This window comes from Adiantum capillus-veneris, chromosome 3 (genome assembly GCF_014529385.1).
Source record: "Adiantum capillus-veneris isolate H3 chromosome 3, ASM1452938v2, whole genome shotgun sequence".
NCBI classification, from domain to species: domain Eukaryota; kingdom Viridiplantae; phylum Streptophyta; class Polypodiopsida; order Polypodiales; family Pteridaceae; genus Adiantum; species Adiantum capillus-veneris.
Genome location: NC_140933.1, coordinates 77599446 through 77621217, shown reverse-complemented (window position 1 = coordinate 77621217; position 21772 = coordinate 77599446). Strand labels below are relative to the sequence as shown.

General features: G+C 43.2%; 1 protein-coding gene across 2 annotated transcripts; it reads left to right on the top strand.

The window, feature by feature from the left end:
• The first annotated feature begins 8436 nt into the window (after positions 1-8436).
• LOC147461146 (lipid phosphate phosphatase 2-like) lies at positions 8437-20827 on the top strand. Of its 2 annotated transcripts, XM_086508768.1 has the most exons (9): positions 8505-8637; positions 11469-11555; positions 11649-11917; positions 19236-19323; positions 19438-19547; positions 19633-19726; positions 19831-20019; positions 20354-20413; positions 20529-20827. In XM_086508768.1, exons 3-9 carry the CDS (start codon positions 11678-11680, stop codon positions 20687-20689), a joined length of 942 nt encoding a protein of 313 aa, XP_086364894.1. In that variant the 5' UTR covers positions 8505-8637; positions 11469-11555; positions 11649-11677; the 3' UTR covers positions 20690-20827. The 2 variants fall into 2 exon arrangements, with proteins under 2 accessions (XP_086364893.1, XP_086364894.1); XM_086508767.1 differs by lacking the exon at positions 11469-11555 and having other exon boundaries at positions 8437-8637.
• Positions 20828-21772: the final 945 nt, after the last annotated feature.

Below are 21772 nucleotides of genomic sequence, written 5' to 3'. Positions count from 1 at the left end.
AGCCAATGGGCATGCTACTGAGGAGGAGCACAAACGATGGCTCGAAGCCAAATCTAACCTTGCTAATGAGCAGTTAGAAGATATTAGAAAGGCAAGGCTGCTCTCGATAGAGACTTTTCTTCAACCTGAAGCCTCCAATCAACCACAGTTTTTTAGGGCTTTAAAAATCAAGAAGAGCCGGGGCCACGTCCGCTCGCTCGATGATGAGAAAGGGACAACATTCCATAGCTAGGATGAAATGGCTGGTCTGATGTTGAGCTATCTTAGTCAAATCATTGGACGGCCAGAGACCCAGTCCCAAGAAGTGGAAGAAGCTAGAGGGACCTTACTTCAGAGTGTCAAGAAGGATATTCCCCATTCAGAAGCTAATAGCTTGGAACGGCCATTCTCCGAAGACGAATGTTCGCTATCATTGCAAGCCCTTGGCAAGGAAAAGTCCCCTGGTTGGGACGGGATGACGGTGGAATTCTATAGAGAATTTGGGAATGATCTCAAGGCCCCAATCACAAGATTGGCCAATAAAGCCATGATCGAAGGGTCATTGGAGATAAGTGTTAAGAGAGGGCTTATCAAACCCATCCCAAAACAGATCTATTGTTCTCAATTGAAGCATTGGCGCCCTATAACGATGATGTCGGTGGCCTACAAAATTATAGCTAAAGCAGTAGCCCTCATACTAGCCCCCTTACTAACCAAGATCATCTCACCCCATCAACATGGGTTCATCAAAGGAAGGTCCATTTACGATAACATCTTGGCAGCAATGGGCGGCATCGAATACGCAACTGTCACAAAGCAGGAGTGCATTCTGCTGCAGTTGGACCTGGACAAGGCTTATGACAGAATAACATGGACATATATAGAAGCCGTCATGGAAGCTCTGGGCTTTGGGCCTTGCCTATGTCGGCTGGTCCATGTAATGGGGGCTGGAAGCCAGTCAGAGCTCCTATTCAACGATAGAATTGTGGGTTCTTTTGAGGTCAAAAGGTCTATTAAGCAGGGATGCCCTCTGGCCCCCCTACTTTTCGTCATAGGATCACATCCTCTAATCACGACGCTCGAAGCTAGTGCAAAACAAGGGGAGTTGCAAGGCCTTGCCTTACCAGGGAATAGCCAACTCCTAGTGAAACTTTTTGCAGATGATTCTCTTAAAGGCGTGCCCCCAGGTCATCAGAAAAGCTCTGAATATTGTAAAAATATTCTCAGTAGCTTCGGGGTCTTAGTGTAATATAGAGAAGTCAAGGCTGATCTCCCTATCGGAAAATGACTCATTTGACCCTTCTGTCTGGGGGAGATTGTCACAAAAGGGAATATCTTTAGACATCTTGGAGCCCCCTTGGGGGTGGACGTAACTCACAAGCAAAGATTTGAGTGGGTGCTTGAAAAAATCAAAACAAAAATGAGTAGGTGTGAGTATGCTCTTCTCCCATTCCCAAGTCGGATAAAAGTGATGAATGCCTTTATGATTCCTTATATTGCCTTCACTAGCCCGCTTCTCAAGATGGCTAAGTGTCACTGGAAAGAGTTCTTAAAACCAGTAAAAAGGTTTTTATGGAAAAATAACACGAAATCTTCCAGGCCATGGCAATGGGCCCGTTGGGAATCAGTTGCTCGGCCAGGGAATCAAGGAGGCCTCGGAGTTCTCAACCCTGTGGCCCATGCAGAAGCTTGTTGCACCAAATTTTTTGTTTCCTTGGCTAAACAGGATCAAGTTTGGGCTGTCATGATCAGAGATATGATAGAAGTAGCTAAACTTGGCTCGAAGGGTGGAAAGTGGAGAGGGGTGGAGATTCATGACAAACTGCTAGCCGGGGGCAGCTCATGAGAATTGGTAAGAAAATGCAATAGAGCAGCAGGAGTCTTAAAGTGGGGGGAAGAAGCCAGATACTTCAAGAACTCCATTCTACATTGGTCCCCCTAGCTTTCCCAAGATATAGATCCACCACAAACTCCCTATTGGATTGAGACAGCCAGGAAGCTGAATAATAAGGGTCTGAAGCGACTTGGGCACTTCTGGGACAGTGGCAACAAGAGTTGGAAAACCATTGACCTTATGGGTACCTAGTACCAACTTAATAGCTTGGAGGTCTTGCTTGTTCACAATGTGATGAAAGAGCTTGACAATCTAGTGATGCAAATATGTGATTCGGAGTTGGACTAGAATGCCTGGAGATGGCCTGCCGGAAGCAATCTCTTATGGAAACCCCATCCTAAAAGCATTTAACAGACAATGATGCAAAAGAAGAATTGGTCTAGCCCTCTTAATAAGCTATGGAAAAAGCAATGGCCGGAGGCAAGGTGGGAGCATGTAATGGAGAACATATGGAAGCCAAAGGTTCCGCAACACATGAAGGTTTTCTTATGGAAGGTTATGTGGGGTGCTCTACCGACGGGGGTGAAGATTCAGGAGAGAGGGATTGGGTCAGATCGATGCTTGGGGTTCAGGTTGGCTATTGAAGATCTGGCCCACCTATTCATGGACTGCCCAACTATCAAAGGCCTCGCAGGGAGAATATGCAAGTGGATCCAAAGAACATGGAAAATTAGTTTTTTCAAGACTGACCTATTCCTTGGAGGTAAGAATTCAGGTAGTTCTGCACTCCTCGTCAGCACTCAGATCGTCAGATACTTCTTCTTCCATAATGTATGGCAGACAAGGAACCGCCGTGTGTTTGAAGGAGGTTTTGAGGTGGCCAGCTTCGTAGAAATTATACAAGAAAGCAAAGTGCTAATATGGACACTCGGACGTAAGCAACACTCGGAGGATTGGTCTAGGACTACTTGTGCCTTTTTGCTAGCAGATGGAATGCCTAGGATGGGGGCAAATCTTGACCATCGGTAAATAAAAGATCTCAGAATGACAAGATTATGGACCTTGTGTATCAAGGATGAGGGGACGGGTTGGTTGGGGTGGCTGCCCTGATAGCCGATGTAAGTATGGTCCCTGGATGATGTCATGGCTTAACAAGAGCATGACAAGACCTTGTAATTTTTTGGGATGTTCAATATAATTCACTCACAATTGTGAGTTTTGCTATTAAAAAAAAAGAATAGAAGATAGTTAAATAATCTAATGTATAGACCTTTATTAGTGTCCCTCGATGAGGTCCGTAAATGTTAGCAGTGTTCAGGAAAAATCAATTTTGCAAACATACAAAATTCTCCTTAGGGTAGATTCAAAGAGAAAATTTTCAAAAATTACCTTTTTTGTGCAATTCAACTCTATTTTCTTAAATTTCTCAAGAGGATTTTCTCCTTCTTTCCTCCCGTCAAACATCTATTTTGATTTCTCAATCAGCTCAATGCTAAGATAAGGCATACTTTTCTCGAACAATGAATGGAAGGACTCTTTCACAAAGTAAATTATTAAGAAAAATTCATTGAATTAATACTTCACATCATGATCAAGCTCCTATGGATACGCTCTTTGATCCCTTGTATGATCAAGCTCCTATGGATACGCTCTTTGATCCCTTGTATGATCAAGCTCCTATGAATGGGCTCTTTAATCCCTCGTTATTTAGGCTTTTTTGAGTAGGCCAATAAAATGAAAAGGAAGTCATGTCGTATAAATCTATGTAATGAAGGACCTTTTTTACAGACTAAAAACAAAAGAAAACTTTCAATGCTTCGTATAAAAAGGTATCAATAGTATAGGAAATAATAAAATACCAGTAGGTCCTCCCAATTTTGAGTTTGGGGCTTATTAGAGGGTATCTAGTGAGATACCCTCAAAAGCAAAGAAAAGTAGGTCCTCCCAATTTTGAATTTGGGGCTTATTAGAGGGTATCTAGTGAGATACCCTCAAAAGCAAAAGAAAAGGGCTTTTGGAAAAGTGAGGACACAGACACTTGGGGAGAGATATTTTTGGAAAACCCCAACTTTTTGTTGGTGCACACGAACAATCGTGGCGGGGGTATTTCGATGTAGACACGAGGAGAGAGGGAGAATACCATTTGCAAAGATGTTTTATGAGCGCAAATGCGTGCATAGGGGGCGAAAAAAGGTACACATGGCAATGATGGCGCACAGAGAGAGAGAGAGAGAGAGAGAGAGAGAGAGAGAGAGAGAGAGAGAGAGAGAATAGCTCATTGGCGCATGCATGCATGTAGCATGTAGAGAGAGATGGAGAAGTTGCAGTATATAGAGAGAGATAGATAATGCTTCTCCTCTAGACTATGCAGTTGTTGTAGCAAGAGAGATCGTGTGCGTATCGTGAGGGAAACCGTGGAAGTGAGACATGAAGGGGAGTCAGAGGCACGGGTAAGAGGACTCCATAGCGAGCAAGGGGATGTGTGCTTTGCGCAGACCTGTGATGGTGACGGCTCCGGGTCTTTTCCTTTCGGATTAGAAGATTCCTTGGAATCTTATAGATAAATTTTTGACTTTTTTCAGTAGTGCCAGCTAGGGAAAATGATAACTATAAGGTGCCAGTGTGTTCGACCCTGAGTGGGAGCAAGGCTCTCCGACAGAGTAGGAGATGCGTGGGCATACGAGCCAACACGAGGAGCGAGAGGTGGTGCAAAGTTTTTTTTTAAGGTTTGAAAAAGTGGTATCTCTAAAGATGCCCTCTTGGGTGATATTTTCTTAAAGACAATAATTTACGTACTTTTAATTCTTTAGTGAGAAATTTGAAATGGGATTGCTTTCTCTCAGGCGATAGTGGCTTTGTTCAAATGCTTAGTTGTAGCCTAAAATGACTGATGAGAGGGCACGTGGAGAGAGAGAGAGAGAGAGAGAGAGAGAGCGCCATGTGTTGAAGCTAGAGCGGTGGACTGGCGGAGAAAGATTTTTTTTGTGTGGATGATCTCGCGCAAGCGGAGGCGATGTGCAGGCATGGGTTTGGGAGTTGTTGATGGGAAGCATCGCGATCGTATATGGCTGGAGAGAGAGAGAGAGAGAGAGAGAGAGAGAGAGAGAGAGAGAGAGAGAGAGAGGGAGAGAGCAGATGGCGCATAGATAGAGGGAATGGCATGGTGGTTTTGTGCTTCAAGTCAGAGCAAGATTGCAATGTTGTCTTGCTGCAAATTTCCTCGCCATGCCATTCACCTTGAGCAAGTAGATAATAACCAGTGAGGGCCAAGGCGGAGAGGCCCATGCACATCGTAGGTGTGCGTAGGAAGGGCTAGAAAAGGAGAAATACAAAGAGCGAGCAGTTTTGCTTTTGAATTTTAGGATTCCAAGGAATCTAAGAAACTAATTAATTGAGTTTCCTATTTGGACCAAAGAGGTTGGGTGCACATTTTTGCAATCAAAAGGACATTACTTGTGGGACTATTGAGTTTAGATGCTTTGAAAAACGAGTGCAGAAGACGGGGCCAAAGTTCAAACCCGATCTCTGTGGCTATTTCTAAGCTCAGGAGTCAGTGTGTGTGTGTGTGTGTGTGTGTGTGTGTGTGTGGGGAGATGCGGTCTGCCTTTATCCTCGACTAGTACAGCCGGGCGCCTTCAGCGTGCAAAGAGGTGTTTTTTAGTTTTGGACTTTAGCCTTCAGGTTGCAGATTACGACACGTGTAAAGGGCTCTCCCTTCCGCCATATCATGTTAGTAGATTGGCATTTCAAAACATGTGGTATCACAAAAAAATATTATGTTTGTTTGAAAAAAGTGCAACAATGAACTATTTATATTAAAATATATTTTAAAAGCATAAAAAATAATGTTTGACACAATACTCAATGCCCCTCTTTAAAGAGAGACGTACACGAAATGTCAACACCCATGCATAAAAAAGTAATAAAAGAAAAGTTTATTATTATTAGCTTGCCATGGCAATAATCCGTCAGCTTTTTCAACGATCCAAATTTTCACCCAAAATCCAACCCTTTACTAAGGACTACTTATGTAGTCCAGAAGCCGAGCACTTTAGGAGAGTGTGTTATTGAGACTTGCAAACTTGTTAGGGGCATAAAGTTCATGGTCTATGGTTGGTTTCACACTAAAGCGGCGGCAGTTACTCTTCAAAAGAGGCATTTCCAAGCAAAAGTGCTTTAGAATGCACTCTTCCCCCGCCTATCTGTTCACGCAGGGGTGGAAGAACCTGATCGATCGTTTCTCTACCGTGCCTGTTGTGAACATCGGAGCCCGGTGGAAAAGATTGGGTTTTCGAAGGTTTGAGTTTATTAAAATAGAAAAGTGGAAGGTTTGAAATTTAATAAAATAAAAAAGTGGTAGTTGTCAGATGACGTGGAGGGTGGAAGTCTAATTGCCGAGGGGGGGGGGGGGGGAGGGTCGGAAGAAATTGCTGGAGTTTCTTCCATACGTTGACAAAGAAAAAAGAGATTGGCACCGCTCACTGTGAAAAGGGCATCCGATGCGCTCGCTTTTGATTGGTTGACAGAGCTCACGCAACTCCTGCCGCCATCCACTATGAACCCGGCCTATGAGACTCCTAGCCAATGCCCCAATGGCATGTATAGCGTCTCTCTCTCTCTCTCTCTCTCTCTCTCTCTTTCTCTCTCTCACACACACACAGACATGTGCGCACGCGCGCACACACACACACAACCTAAGAAATGTAACATGTAAATATGTTCATGTAGTACGTGGGCTCGTCAGATGGTACCTATAAAAATCTCTATTTTACATCATGATAAAAAGATTACATGGTAAAGGAAGAACTTGCATGGTCATTTCTATTTAATCCAAAAAAGTACTCCAAAGAGGTTGGGTGCACATTTTTGCAATCAAAAGGACATTACTTGTGGGACTATTGAGTTTAGATGCTTTGAAAAACGAGTGCAGAAGACGGGGCCAAAGTTCAAACCCGATCTCTGTGGCTATTTCTAAGCTCAGGAGTCAGTGTGTGTGTGTGTGTGTGTGTGTGTGTGTGTGTGTGTGTGTGTGTGTGTGTGTGGGGAGATGCGGTCTGCCTTTATCCTCGATTAGTACAGCCGGGCGCCTTTAGCGTGCAAAGAGGTGTTTTTTAGTTTTGGACTTTAGCCTTCAGGTTGCAGATTGCGACACGTGTAAAGGGCTCTCCCTTCCGCCATATCATGTTAGTAGATTGGCATTTCAAAACATGTGGTATCACAAAAAAATATTATGTTTGTTTGAAAAAAGTGCAACAATGAACTATTTATATTAAAATATATTTTAAAAGCATAAAAAATAATGTTTGACACAATACTCAATGCCCCTCTTTAAAGAGAGACGTACACGAAATGTCAACACCCATGCATAAAAAAGTAATAAAAGAAAAGTTTATTATTATTAGCTTGCCATGGCAATAATCCGTCAGCTTTTTCAACGATCCAAATTTTCACCCAAAATCCAACCCTTTACTAAGGACTACTTATGTAGTCCAGAAGCCGAGCACTTTAGGAGAGTGTGTTATTGAGACTTGCAAACTTGTTAGGGGCATAAAGTTCATGGTCTATGGTTGGTTTCACACTAAAGCGACGGCAGTTACTCTTCAAAAGAGGCATTTCCAAGCAAAAGTGCTTTAGAATGCACTCTTCCCCCGCCTATCTGTTCACGCAAGGGTGGAAGAACCTGATCGATCGTTTCTCTACCGTGCCTGTTGTGAACATCGGAGCCTGGTGGAAAAGATTGGGTTTTCGAAGGTTTGAGTTTATTAAAATAGAAAAGTGGAAGGTTTGAAATTTAATAAAATTAAAAAGTGGTAGTTGTCAGATGACGTGGAGGGTGGAAGTCTAATTGCCGAGGGGGGGGGGGGGGGGAGGGTCGGAAGAAATTGCTGGAGTTTCTTCCATACGTTGACAAAGAAAAAAGAGATTGGCACCGCTCACTGTGAAAAGGGCATCCGAGGCGCTCGCTTTTGATTGGTTGACAGAGCTCACGCAACTCCTGCCGCCGTCCACTATGAACCCGGCCTATGAGACTCCTAGCCAATGCCCCAATGGCATGTATAGCGTCTCTCTCTCTCTCTCTCTCTCTCTCTCTCTCTCTTTCACACACACACAGACATGCGCGCACGCGCGCACACACACACACACAACCTAAGAAATGTAACATGTAAATATGTTCATGTAGTACGTGGGCTCGTCAATGGTACCTATAAAAATCTCTATTTTACATCATGATAAAAAGATTATATGCTAAAGGCAGAACTTGCATGGTCATTTCTATTTAATCCAAAAAAGTACTCCAAAGAGGTTGGGTGCACATTTTTGCAATCAAAAGGACATTACTTGTGGGACTATTGAGTTTAGATGCTTTGAAAAACGAGTGTAGAAGACGGGGTCAAAGTTCAAACCCGATCTCTGTGGCTATTTCTAAGCTCAGGAGTCAAGCTTGTGTGTGTGTGTGTGTGTGTGTGTGGAGACGTGGTCTGCCTTTATCCTCGACTAGTATGGCCGACCGCTTTCAGCGTGCAAAGAGGCATTTTTTAGTTTTGGACTTTAGCCTTCAGGTTGCAGATTGCGACACGTGCAAAGGGCTCCCCTTTCCGCCATATTATGTTAGTTAGTAGAATATTATGCTAGTAGATTCCTCGTGCTTGCCTTCAAACGACTATCCTCATTTCAGAAAGCAGTTGAAAGTTCGGCTGACAGGAGCTACCTTCACCAGTAGCCGACCCGCAAAGCCCTTCAATTTTTCGCCATGAGAAGTCGTTCTCCTTCGCTGCCGTCGGCGCGCCCCGAAGCTCCCATCTCCTCCGCCTCCCCTTCCCCAGGTACGGCATTCTTTCTCTCCTCTTCACAATGACGCTGGGTACGTATGCTTTCCCCTCCTTTCACAAACCAATTTCTTGGCTGTTTTGGGGTTGAATGTGCTAATTTGCTCGCAATTTGGGTTTGTTCCGTTTATATCTCTTAGCTCTAGCACAACGAGCCGGGCGGCAGAGAGGCAGCCAGAAATTTATGCTGAGGTATCTTGGCAGGATTGAGCACAACCACTTCGGCTGCAGGTCAGCCAGCGAGAGGAAGACCAAAGCAGGGCGCTGATTGGGGAATTGGGAAGGAAGGGCAGTTGCCAGGGGAGGTGGGGCGTGGGCTACGACGGCCAGCCAACCACTGCCGGCCACAAAAAGTATGATCCACATCAGCACATGCCCCTCCAAGATGCTCTTTGGCTGGCTGGCTGGCTCGTTGTGCTCGTGCTATCTGTGTCTCCCTTCCATGGTGGTTCTTTGCTTTGCTCAACTTCTTGGGCTTTCTTTGCCTCCTGTCTCTTTCTTTCTCTCACCATTTTCTATGTCTCTGCCTGGCTGTACTTTTTTAGTTGGTTCTTCTGGGCGAAGTTCTGTAACTCTGTTTGTCTTAGTTCTCCTTTCTAGGGTGTACTTAGGATTCTGTTTACTGAGAATATTCATTAGCATCCTTAGTGAATGTAATGTTGGCTGTTAGTGGTGCATGACAATCACAGAGGATTTACTTGTACCTTACCATGCAAGATGGCCGTTGGTAATGTGGATTTTTAGGGCGTTGTTGCAGTGTACATAGCTCTAGGCAAGGTAAGGTCCTACTCAAGATGATCTCCCATAAGATAACGGTCCTTGTTGCCACATGTGTGTTTGTGATCCTCTGTTGATATGTTAGTTACTTGTGCATGCTGCAATCTGGAGGGAATTTTTTTTTTGTAATTTTTTGTTCCTGTGTAATTTTTTTTTTCGCATGTGCGAGAAGGAAATACTTTTATGATTGCACATACCTTATCTGCGAAAGTTGAAGGAGCAAACTTCTATGATAACTTTGATGTTGAGGAGGGTTGTTAGATAACTGCGAGATAACAAAGGTTAGGTGGGGTGATGGAGCAAGCTTTCAAATTGGTTGCTTGTAGACTACAAGCAGAGGATGTTTATGCCTCTGTATGCTTTTCCTCCCTCTAGTTTTGAAAGGTAAATGCCTTCATCAATAGTGAGGGGTTAGAATGGCTAGTTACTAGGTCATTATGTGGGGTGGATGTTTTGATTCGTGAGGAGGGTTGTTAGATAACTGCGAGACAGAAAAGGTTAGGTAGGGTGATGGAGCAAGCTTTAAAATTGGTTGCTTGTAGACTACAAGCAAAGGATGTTTATGCCTTTGTATGCTTTTTCTCCCTCTAGTTTTGAAAGGTAAACGCCTTCATCAATAGTGAGGGGTTAGGGTGGCTAGTTACTAGGTCAGTGGATTTTTTGATTGGTGAGGAGCAGTAACATGCCAGTGTTTTTGTCAAAATGCCATTGCCAAGGTCCAAGAGCTTGGACACAGCTTGGACACAGCTTGAGATGTTCTCATCTATGGAGGTTCTGTCTTAAAGTTTCTTCCCAAGAGTTTGGACACTGTGTGAGATGTTCTCATTTGTGGAGGTTCTGTCTCAAAGTTTTCAACCTTTTTGACCAATGGACACGTTATCTACACCTTATAGCGTACCCTTGACTGCTTTCAGTTGTATAGCTTTCATGAGATTTTTGTGGCTATAGAAACATACATTTGCTGTATCTGTGGCCAATGACATGCCTACTTATGGGGGTTTGTCATATAGTGCATAGAGGTGCGTAAGGCACAAGCTTTGGCGTGCATTTGGATGAGCTGACTTTGGAAAATGTGGCATTCAAGAACCACTGCTATGTGACATAAAATTTATGTCCATAGAAGGACATTTTATGACACATGGTTCCATGTAAAAAGCTGATTAAGTGGCATTCAAGATCCCATGATTCCATTGCTAGATGGTTCGAATTCTGGGTTGTAAATGGAGGACATACAAGGAAGTGGACAAGGTGTTTTTTCTAGGATCTTGCCATTGCCAGTACAAAAGTATGTTTGATCACCCCTAGCCAAGTTGGAAAATGGCCTGTTGCCACTAGAAAATGCCTTTTCAAACATGAGATCCTTAGCTCCTTGGAGTCTGGACACTTACATGTTACATTGTCCAAAGAATGTTGAATGGTTCTTGGTTGTGCGTTAGCAGGAGGCAAGCATTTTATTATTAGCAAAATCTATCACAACTGTGAAATGCTGAACAAGTTGTTTGTCAAGGATGTTGCCATTGCCAGGATGAAGTTTGTTTTATCACCCTGAGAAAAGCTGGAAGATGGCCTGTTGCCAGTAGGAAACACCAAAGTGTCTTCACAAACACAAGTTCTTTAGGTCCTTGAACCTTTATAGGTTTCTTCAAAATTGTTGAACGGTGTTTTGTTTTGTGTTGGCAAGAGGCAGACACTTTGTCATTACCCAATATACCTGAAAAGCTGAACAAGGTGTTGTAAAGAATGTGGCTATTGCCAATATGAAGTAAAGTTGGAAGATGGCCTGATGCCAGTAGGAAACACCAAAGTGTCATCACAAACACGAGTTTTTTAGCGTGTTGAACGCTCACAGTTTACATTCTTCAACAAATTTGGAACGGTTCTTGGTTGTGTGTTAGCATGAGGCAGAGACTTTGTCAATATCAAATTTCTAGGGCTTTAAGTTCCAATTCTTTTCCGGGGAATTTGTAGGATTGCTTGATTGGTGTATTTTTTGTTACCATGTTTTCTTTGTCTAAGCTCTTTGCTTATGGGATGCTATGTTTGGAATGCAGGTCATTGTACACACGTCCTTAGGAACTTTTCTTGATATTAAGTATTTTTGAGAGGGGCAAAATGTTGGTTGCTAGTAGCTTCAAAGGGTGAAAGAATCTGTATTGCGATTTTGTAATTCCTAGCCTAAATTTTCAAGCAATTTTTTTTTCTTGATACCAAATGATGGCTTGCTTGTGCAGGTAAACCTGAGTCAGATAACGTAACGTCCATGGAGGACAGAGGAATTTTGCAGGATATTGGTGAGGAGGTGATCTGCACTTTAAGGGCAGCCAGCTACAAGCTTTTCAGATTTCATCTTCATGATTGGCTGGCTTTAATTGCCCTTGCTGTTATTTATGGGATTCTAAACAGCGTAATCAATCCTTTTTATCGATATGTGGGATCACCAATTATACAAGACTACAAGTATCCATTGAAGCCCAACACTATACCAGGGCTAGCAGTCCCGGTACGATTTAAGCTCTTCTATTACAATATATAGTTTTTTGTGAATTATAATGTGAGGTTTTCATGAAGAAAGTAGTAGCTCTCTGTTGATGTATTGTTATGTACCCTTAGGCTACCGAAAGGAGTGTGTTCAGCTGCTAGTTTATTAAAGACAGCGCATATATTTACTTTCATGGGTTCGGAATTGGTTGCGTGTTTGCTATTGTCCTCTCATGTGAAGAGGTGTGGTTGAGGGATTTATCTGAAGTCCAATGACACCCTCTTAAGTTTTTATGAAATACTGGACAGGATCAGCAGTTTTCAGAGAGAGCACTTATTGGTCCTATGATTAATTGCCCTCTCTCTTGCAATTTTTCAAGATTGTGTTGACTCTCAGAGACAAGTGTATTGACAAGATCGCCATAGTTTTATGTATGAAGGAATGTGCCTCCACTCTGATGGCATATATTCCTCTCTCTATTGCTGATTGGCTGGTGTTGCTCCTTTCACAGGACTCGGCCTTGATATTGTGGTGTGTGGGTCTTGTAGGCGTGTCCGACCACCTAGTGTGGGAGGACACTAGTAGGTTCTTGGCATATGTAACCAACCTCTCTTGCTATAAGAGAGATGACGGATTAATGAAAAGGAGGTCTAGTTTTGGTCTAGTCTTTCTCCTGTAACAGTACGTTACATTGGTGGAGATGACGGGCATTCACTTTCTTGCCTAGCTTCACTTTCTTGCTATAGTGTTCTTACTTCACATAGCGATGGAGTTTTCCATCGAGCCAGACTAGGAGCTACAAGCCATTCCCATCTCTACGAGCCATACATGATGCACTCGCAATTCGATTTTGTGGGGTCAGACAACCCACGTCCCAATTGTCATCCCTCAATCTTTTCGCCTTGATCTCGGTAGTGGTTGGTGATGTGGCCGACGCAGCAAAACGATCAAAGCCTCACAATAGACTATATTGAATGAAGCCTGGGGCTGGACACAGAAGAATCATTCTTCGTCCTCTTCATCGTCAATGTTCTCTGAATTTGAACTGCCTTGCTTGCTTTCCATTTCCCTCTTGCTTGCTTCTATTAGCAGTTCTTGGCAGCGTCAAACTCTCAAAGTTGTGCCTACTGCAACCACACTTAGATTTGCATGCAAGTCTTTGCTTCCCTTCCCATCAGTCCCTTGCATAGTCTGTATTGCAGCTTGTCGCACTCTGGTTACCAGAGTCTCGTACACATAACCTGTTGAGGATTTTTAACATTTAGAATATCAACATGGGTGCCAAGAATCGAGTCGTAGTGATGGCAGCCAACCGTTCAATCTGTGATGGAAGACGTCTTGATGGGGGGGAGTCTTGATGTCCTTAATCCCCTAGTCAACGTCCCTGACGTCCTCATGAACTTTGTGCACACAGGTATTGCAAGACTTCTTGTCCTCGCGCAAGCTGACCAACAGATCGGACCAAACATCACGATGCTACCCGCCACCCTATCTTCTACATGCTGTCGACGTGGCAGTTGATCTTCCTAAATCAGATTTTCCTAGTGAGCTAACGGTGCCAGTGAAGATACTATTGAGGGGCGCAGTTCAAGGTGCTACCCGAGCCTTAATGGCATGCGCGATCAGGCCATTGACAATCGCTCTCAAGTCTTGCTCTTGCTCTCAAATGTTAGTCATTGGCATTTGCTGCATGCTCAATGGTGTTCGCTCACACATGTCGAGTTCTAGAAGAAGTACAAAATTAAGAATCATATTCAGGGGTTGTTCACAGACGTAGGAGTTGCTGCATCTTTGGTGCAGAGGTGCCTAGTCTTTTCATTTGCCAATGTAATAATCGAGCTCCATGATTCAGTTTCAGTTTTAAGGTCTCTTTCTTTGTAGTAGGTTTTTCCTAGTCTTTGTCTTACTCGATCACACCGAACCCCTTTATAAAGATGATGTATGTCGCAAAAAAAATTTCGCACCCAATCCTCAGTCAGTCCTTCCTCGTCTTGTCCATTTCATTGGGATAGCGACCTAATGTTTGCACAAGCGAGATGTATGAGTTCCATGCCTTGATGATGATCGGCATGATGTCGAGTCTAGTCCCCCAAGCTCAGTTTCTTAGCCCCTAAGCCGTTGTATGATCACTCCCCCCGGATGAGGCGTTGGAGTTGATCCCTTTCTGTCGAGTCCCTTCCCAGTCCAAACTTGTAAAAAGATGTCCATCTTTTTCTCCCTAAGGGGGGAGGTGTGGTGTGTGGGTCTTGTAGGCGTGTCCGACCACCTAGTGTGGGAGGACACTAGTAGGTTCTTGGCATATGTAACCAACCTCTCTTGCTATAAGAGAGATGACGGATTAATGAAAAGGAGGTCTAGTTTTGGTCTAGTCTTTCTCCTGTAACAGTACGTTACATTGGTGGAGATGACGGGCATTCACTTTCTTGCCTAGCTTCACTTTCTTGCTATAGTGTTCTTACTTCACATAGCGATGGAGTTTTCCATCGAGCCAGACTAGGAGCTACAAGCCATTCCCATCTCTACGAGCCATACATGATGCACTCGCAATTCGATTTTGTGGGGTCAGACAACCCACGTCCCAATTGTCATCCCTCAATCTTTTCGCCTTGATCTCGGTAGTGGTTGGTGATGTGGCCGACGCAGCAAAACGATCAAAGCCTCACAATAGACTATATTGAATGAAGCCTGGGGCTGGACACAGAAGAATCATTCTTCGTCCTCTTCATCGTCAATGTTCTCTGAATTTGAACTGCCTTGCTTGCTTTCCATTTCCCTCTTGCTTGCTTCTATTAGCAGTTCTTGGCAGCGTCAAACTCTCAAAGTTGTGCCTACTGCAACCACACTTAGATTTGCATGCAAGTCTTTGCTTCCCTTCCCATCAGTCCCTTGCATAGTCTGTATTGCAGCTTGTCGCACTCTGGTTACCAGAGTCTCGTACACATAACCTGTTGAGGATTTTTAACATTTAGAATATCAACATGGGTGCCAAGAATCGAGTCGTAGTGATGGCAGCCAACCGTTCAATCTGTGATGGAAGACGTCTTGATGGGGGGGAGTCTTGATGTCCTTAATCCCCTAGTCAACGTCCCTGACGTCCTCATGAACTTTGTGCACACAGGTATTGCAAGACTTCTTGTCCTCGCGCAAGCTGACCAACAGATCGGACCAAACATCACGATGCTACCCGCCACCCTATCTTCTACATGCTGTCGACGTGGCAGTTGATCTTCCTAAATCAGATTTTCCTAGTGAGCTAACGGTGCCAGTGAAGATACTATTGAGGGGCGCAGTTCAAGGTGCTACCCGAGCCTTAATGGCATGCGCGATCAGGCCATTGACAATCGCTCTCAAGTCTTGCTCTTGCTCTCAAATGTTAGTCATTGGCATTTGCTGCATGCTCAATGGTGTTCGCTCACACATGTCGAGTTCTAGAAGAAGTACAAAATTAAGAATCATATTCAGGGGTTGTTCACAGACGTAGGAGTTGCTGCATCTTTGGTGCAGAGGTGCCTAGTCTTTTCATTTGCCAATGTAATAATCGAGCTCCATGATTCAGTTTCAGTTTTAAGGTCTCTTTCTTTGTAGTAGGTTTTTCCTAGTCTTTGTCTTACTCGATCACACCGAACCCCTTTATAAAGATGATGTATGTCGCAAAAAAAATTTCGCACCCAATCCTCAGTCAGTCCTTCCTCGTCTTGTCCATTTCATTGGGATAGCGACCTAATGTTTGCACAAGCGAGATGTATGAGTTCCATGCCTTGATGATGATCGGCATGATGTCGAGTCTAGTCCCCCAAGCTCAGTTTCTTAGCCCCTAAGCCGTTGTATGATCACTCCCCCCGGATGAGGCGTTGGAGTTGATCCCTTTCTGTCGAGTCCCTTCCCAGTCCAAACTTGTAAAAAGATGTCCATCTTTTTCTCCCTAAGGGGGGAGGTGTGGTGTGTGGGTCTTGTAGGCGTGTCCGACCACCTAGTGTGGGAGGACACTAGTAGGTTCTTGGCATATGTAACCAACCTCTCTTGCTATAAGAGAGATGACGGATTAATGAAAAGGAGGTCTAGTTTTGGTCTAGTCTTTCTCCTGTAACAGTACGTTACAATATTACTGGTTTTTGAGGTCACATGGCAGGTGCACATGTTTTTAGTGAGAATAGCTTTTCAAGGGCTACCGCCAGAATTTAGGGTGCCTTGATTGCTCGAGCAGTTTGCATCTATTTCTGGCACACTTTTGGTTTTATTTCAGCTTCAATCATCTGTCCTTCCGTCAGATGGCAATTGCTCCTTCCATGGAATTTCTGAGTACGCTTTTTTGGTTGAGTGGGAGCTTGTGAGCCTGTATGTAGGACGTGCATGTCCAGGCACTTTAGATTAGTTGCATACCCTCTGATTGCACATAAGCATAGCCAATGTCTGCTCCATGTAGTCACTGGGTAGTGTTCCCGTACAATTGCAATGTGCACTAGTACCCAGCCTAGGTATTTATCTGCATGTGAAGCACCTCTTATAAGTGAGTTTATTAACTCATCAATAAGTGACATTTTTAGAAATCGTGGAATTTTTATTGGCATTATTGCCCTACCCAGCTTTAATCCCAGACATATGTGACCCTAGGGGTCACTTCTCAAGCATAAGTCAATACCCTCAGTACTAGCAATACCTCAACATCTCTGGCATTTTTGCACCAGATCAAGCCATCAGCACCAGCGTTTTCAGTTTTCAGCCATAACCTTGCCGTACCGTCGCAGATCCAGCCATCGGTATTAACGCTTTCAGTTTCCAGCCCAAGATAGCAGATCAGCCAGCGTTTTCAGATTCAGCCCTCAAATCGGACAACGTTTTTCAGTTTTCAGCCCATTCGAATCTGCTAATCAGCCCATAGCCTCATCGAGATTGCAGATTCGAGTCAGGACTCAAAATCCCTAGTGTTTTGCATTTCAAGCATCAATGGCAAGATCCTGTCAGCATCTTAACATCTAGGACCATTGTATCAGCATTTGTGCAATCTAAAGCAAATACCTCTCTAGCGATAGAGAGGGGGGCTCTTGGAGGAAGGCTTGGGACCCCATTTGGTGTTAGTCCTCTCTCTCTCTCTCACACACACACACACACACACACACACACACACACACACACACACACACACACACTCATAGCAGGTCTTGAGTTCAATTCTCTTCGTCGGATAGATCTTTAAGATAGTTTCCTACGACCTTAGAATTCTCTTCTTCTCGAGTGTGTGTGTGTGTGGGTGTGGGTGTGGGTGTGTGTGTGTGCACTGTGCGCACTAATAAGAATAGGAAAATGGTATAGCCTTTCTGTCACCCAAGTGTGGTAGATTGGTTATGCAATTTCCCTCTCGAATAGCAGGTCTTGAGTTCAACTCTCTTCGTCGGATAGATATTTAAGGTCTTTTGGGATAGTTTCCTACGACATTAAAATTCTCTTCTTCTTCTTCTTCTTCTTCTTCTCTCTCTCTCTCTATCACTCTCAGAACCCATTTGGTGTTAGCCCTCTCTCTCTCTCTCTCTCTCTCAGAACCTTCATTCACAGTATCATTCTCTCTTCTCTCTCTAGTCTTTGCACATCTCTCATGAAGTAAAAAGAACTTTCTCATGAGTATGCATTGAGCACTCATCTTGAGCATTCACCATCAATCACTTCCAGTGCACATTACACTTTTGGGGCCACATGCCCATAAATATAAGGCTAGCCTCACCAATTATGCATAGTGGGCTCACATTGGCAACTGCAACTGACAACTTTGAGCAATAAACAAAGAAGTACTACACGGGGCACGGGTGACGGCACGCTCGTTCCAGGGGCTGAAACCTTTGAGGGGAGAACTCTCCACTGTGTCTTGTCTCCAATGTTCTCTTTAGATTAAAGTTTGCTGTTCTCAATCAGCTTTTTGGCCTTATGGCACAAGTGCTTTTGACACTTTTGGAGTAGGGGTGCATGGAGCTATGGGAGGAATGTATGACGCTATGCTTGGTATGTAGGATACCCTTACGGATTCCACCAGGTTGTGATCATTGGCATGTGCGGAGGAGGTATGCCTCCTACTTTGGTGCTACCTTTGATACAGAGGTCAATACCAATCAGCGAACACCGCGGACACAAAGACTATAGAAGAAGAGGCAAGAATGTAAGTTTGATACTTTTCCAGGGTCTCTGGATGAGAAGAAAGCATAGGCCTTCATTAATAGATTGACACAGCTTTCTTAGGAGGCAACTTCATGGAGACAAAGAAAGACTACACCGATGGTGTGCTACAGATTTCAGACTTTACAGGACCAGCCCTTGGATTTAGATGGCCATCCATCCCATAGTTACCCGGAATGGGAAATCGGAACAAGGAAGAAGAACGGCAGCTGGCATGATACTCACACGTGAAACACGGAACGGGGATTTGGAACGGGAAGCTAGAATGAGAACACGCACCATTCCCTGCAACTATGATCCATCCATCCATCAACTCTGTCCGTACGCTGTGTCAGCCGGGGACATGTCAGCAACTGGTGACGTTGGTGTTGCTTAGCGGCATGTTCTTAAAGCTGAGCAACACTGGAGGTTGCTTGGTTTTCCTATGTTGTAGCATCTTGTAGCTTCACGATAAGAATTGGCAATGTGGAGGGAAACCATTAAGTGACTGCTGTGATGCATGCCACTTGACACTTGAGCGAGATTTTGACCACTTCTACTTCAAATAATTTTTGCGATGCCAATTCATGTCAGAGATCGATTTTGACGACTTCTGAAGTCATGGCGTGGCTGCCTTAAGGGATAAGTTGTTCATGGAACGCGCACAGACAAATCTCATATTTGTGTAAGGATTAGAAACTGACAAAACACTTAGTCAAGCATGGTTTTTGTGCTTAGGAAATTATGGCGATGCTTTTTGAAACTTGAGATTGCAAGGTACTTTCGAATACTTCTATGTTAGGGGAAGATGCCTCTAAATTTCTTTCCAAATTGTAATTATTTAGATGCGTCAACTTTCTAGCTCTACTGGAGAGATTTTTACGAAACCGGAAATATTGTTCTGCTGAAATTTTCGTATTGTAAGTATTGTTCTATCTTGTGTTGGGTTTAGCTGTTGTGTTGTGAGTGCTCATCTCGATCTATTTTTTGTTAGCAAGCATGGACTGACTTCCCCTCAAATTAATTTTATCGATATATAAGGACATGTTTTCACTTGCGTTTGATTTGGCTGGTTTCATCGAACAGAAATTTCAAACTTTACCAATATCAGCTATGCAAGATGTAGCAGGGTAAGATCATTCTGAACAAATTCTCAAATGGCATCATTCTGAACAAATTCTCGAATGGCCTTTTGCAGGTAATTGCAATAGGAATTCCTCTAGTGATTTTTATTATTTATTTTCTTTACATGAAGGATATCACAGACCTACACCATGCCATTCTTGGTAAGGTGTAAATTGTTGATATAATTTCAAGCTTTTTTAACTCTGAACTGGCCAGCTTCATGGAAAAATAATCAAGCTCTTTTTAAAAAGAAAAGTTAACCTTTGTGTGGACAGGCCTACTATTCACGGTTGTAATTTCAGCAGTAATCACCGAAGCAATAAAAAATGCTCTAGGTTGGCCTCGGCCAAATTTTTTCTGGAGGTGTTTCCCTGATGGAATTGAGGTAAATCTCCTATAATTTATTTTTTCTTGATAGGTGGGATGCATGAAATTTCAAGTGACAGTTTCCTTGAAGAGCTTTCTGTTAGAGGTACAACAACGATACTTTTGAGGTCCAATGTACTGGTGAGCAGTCAGTCATAAAGGAGGGGCACAAGAGTTTTCCAAGTGGGCATACATCAGGTATGCCTCTTTACCTCTCGCTCTCAACCTTGATTCTGTATTGGTCAATGTCCAGCTCCCAAGGAATCAGGCTGAATAATGGTTTGGATTTTTTGTCAAGACAGGGTCATTTGCTGGCTTGGGGTTTTTATCCTTATATTTAGCAGGAAAGCTTCAGATGTTTGATCGCCGGGGCCATGTTGCAAAACTTATTATTGTCGTTCTTCCACTGATAGGCGCCTTATTAGTAGGTCTGTCACGAGTTGATGACTATTGGCATCATTGGAATGATGTTTTCGGGGGAGCTATTTTAGGTAAGATTTCCCTTTTCATTCAAAGCGGTCAGCAAAAGTCTGCAAATAATGTGCTGTGTAAGTGAATGTATTATCAGATGCACATGCGATATAAGTTAGCAGATGGGTTTGAAGTTTGTGTCTAAACAACCTATAGATGTGTACGTAAATTCTGTATCACTTAGCTTAACTCTGATGGACAGGCCACAATTGCAGTGCTAAGAGCTGTCTATTGATGCTGTTGCCTTCCAAAGTTGTCCTGCAAATGTTGATGACACCCTGATGAAATTAAATGCTTTGTTGCAAGTGCCTGTCAATTCTGCAGTAGTCTGACAGTTTGTGTTGCTCAAAGCAGGCTTGACTATGGCAATATTGTGCTATCATCATTTTTTTCCGTCTGTATTTAGCGACAAAAGTAAGTTGAATATCTAATACTCCATATTTTTTCAGGTTGCACATTAGTTTGCAGTAGTAATAAGTATAAGACTGCGGTGTGTCAGTCTCATAAATTTTTTGTCGTGGTTCTTTAGGCACGGGGCCTCACAGTTATCTTCAGATAGGAAATAACTTCAAGCTGAGTTGTTGCTCTTGGGTTCCGCGCCGGCGGCAACACTCTGATCGGCCTCCTGCAGGGAATGGAAGGCAAGAGCTTGATATGGAGCTTGGTGCTACCAATAATAATATTGAATGATTGTAATGACATATTTTTGTAACATATTGCGGTTTTCAAATCAGGTGTATATTATTCTTTGTTTTTGCTGGACAAGAAATGGTTGTCCAATGAAGGTTTCTTGCATGTATATGGACATAATCAATAAGCTTTGAACAAGGGTCATCTCTTTTTGATAGGAAGGTCACTGTTGTGCTCCTCTGGTCTTTGTCAAGTTGTGCCTTGTTGAGAGAGGGATTGATGGGAGCTCGGTGCTTCAAAGGCTGGTGAAACTTAGTGTGTGCACTGTTGCATAAGGAGTGGTCTTCAAGTGAAATGTTATTTTCTTGCAAAGAGTTTTTCTCGCTCATGTCCATAAGAATCGAATTAGAATGCCCTAAAGACACCTTAAAGAGAGGTTGAAATATGATGTGAAGTGGAAGGTTTCTACCATATTTCTCTTCAGAAGGGTGCTAAGGCTAAATGCAAAAAGCAAAAATGGAATCTTTCGAAAAGAAATTGGGAAGTGCCATCCATTGCTGAAATTGTTGTTAATAGAGGATGGTGAAACTTTTGAAAGGGAAACTTCGCTCAAATTGGCCCGGGTAAGATATAAAAGAGTTTTTGTGAAAAGGACTTGCTGAGGCTAATTCTCAAAGGAAGTTAGTGGCTATAACTTCTCCAAGGAAGTTGTCACCCAATGTTGTGATTGCAGAAGTACATATGCTATTCCAACAAATTGCAGGAGGCAAAGGTTACAAAATCTAAAATGTAATATGGATTAAGAGCAAAGGTAGTGCTTTTAGCTCATAAGCCAACATAGCTATGTTAAAAATTATTCAATTCAGTAATCTGTGTTTTGGATTTCTCATAAGCACATTTGCTGTTTAGATTGATGTTTTGTTGTTGCAAAGAAAAGCAGAGCAACATAGGGTAGAGGAGCTAGTAGTGGGACTACTCATGAAAAGGGGAATTAGTTACTGCCAAGATTGATAATTTTGGATTTTATCTCAATGCTCTATTTGGAAAACATCAAATTTGGAGGCTTTTCAGAGATCTAGGGACACTCAAGGGCTAGTAATAGTACACTTTTCAACAAATCACAATAGGACACATAAGCAAGAT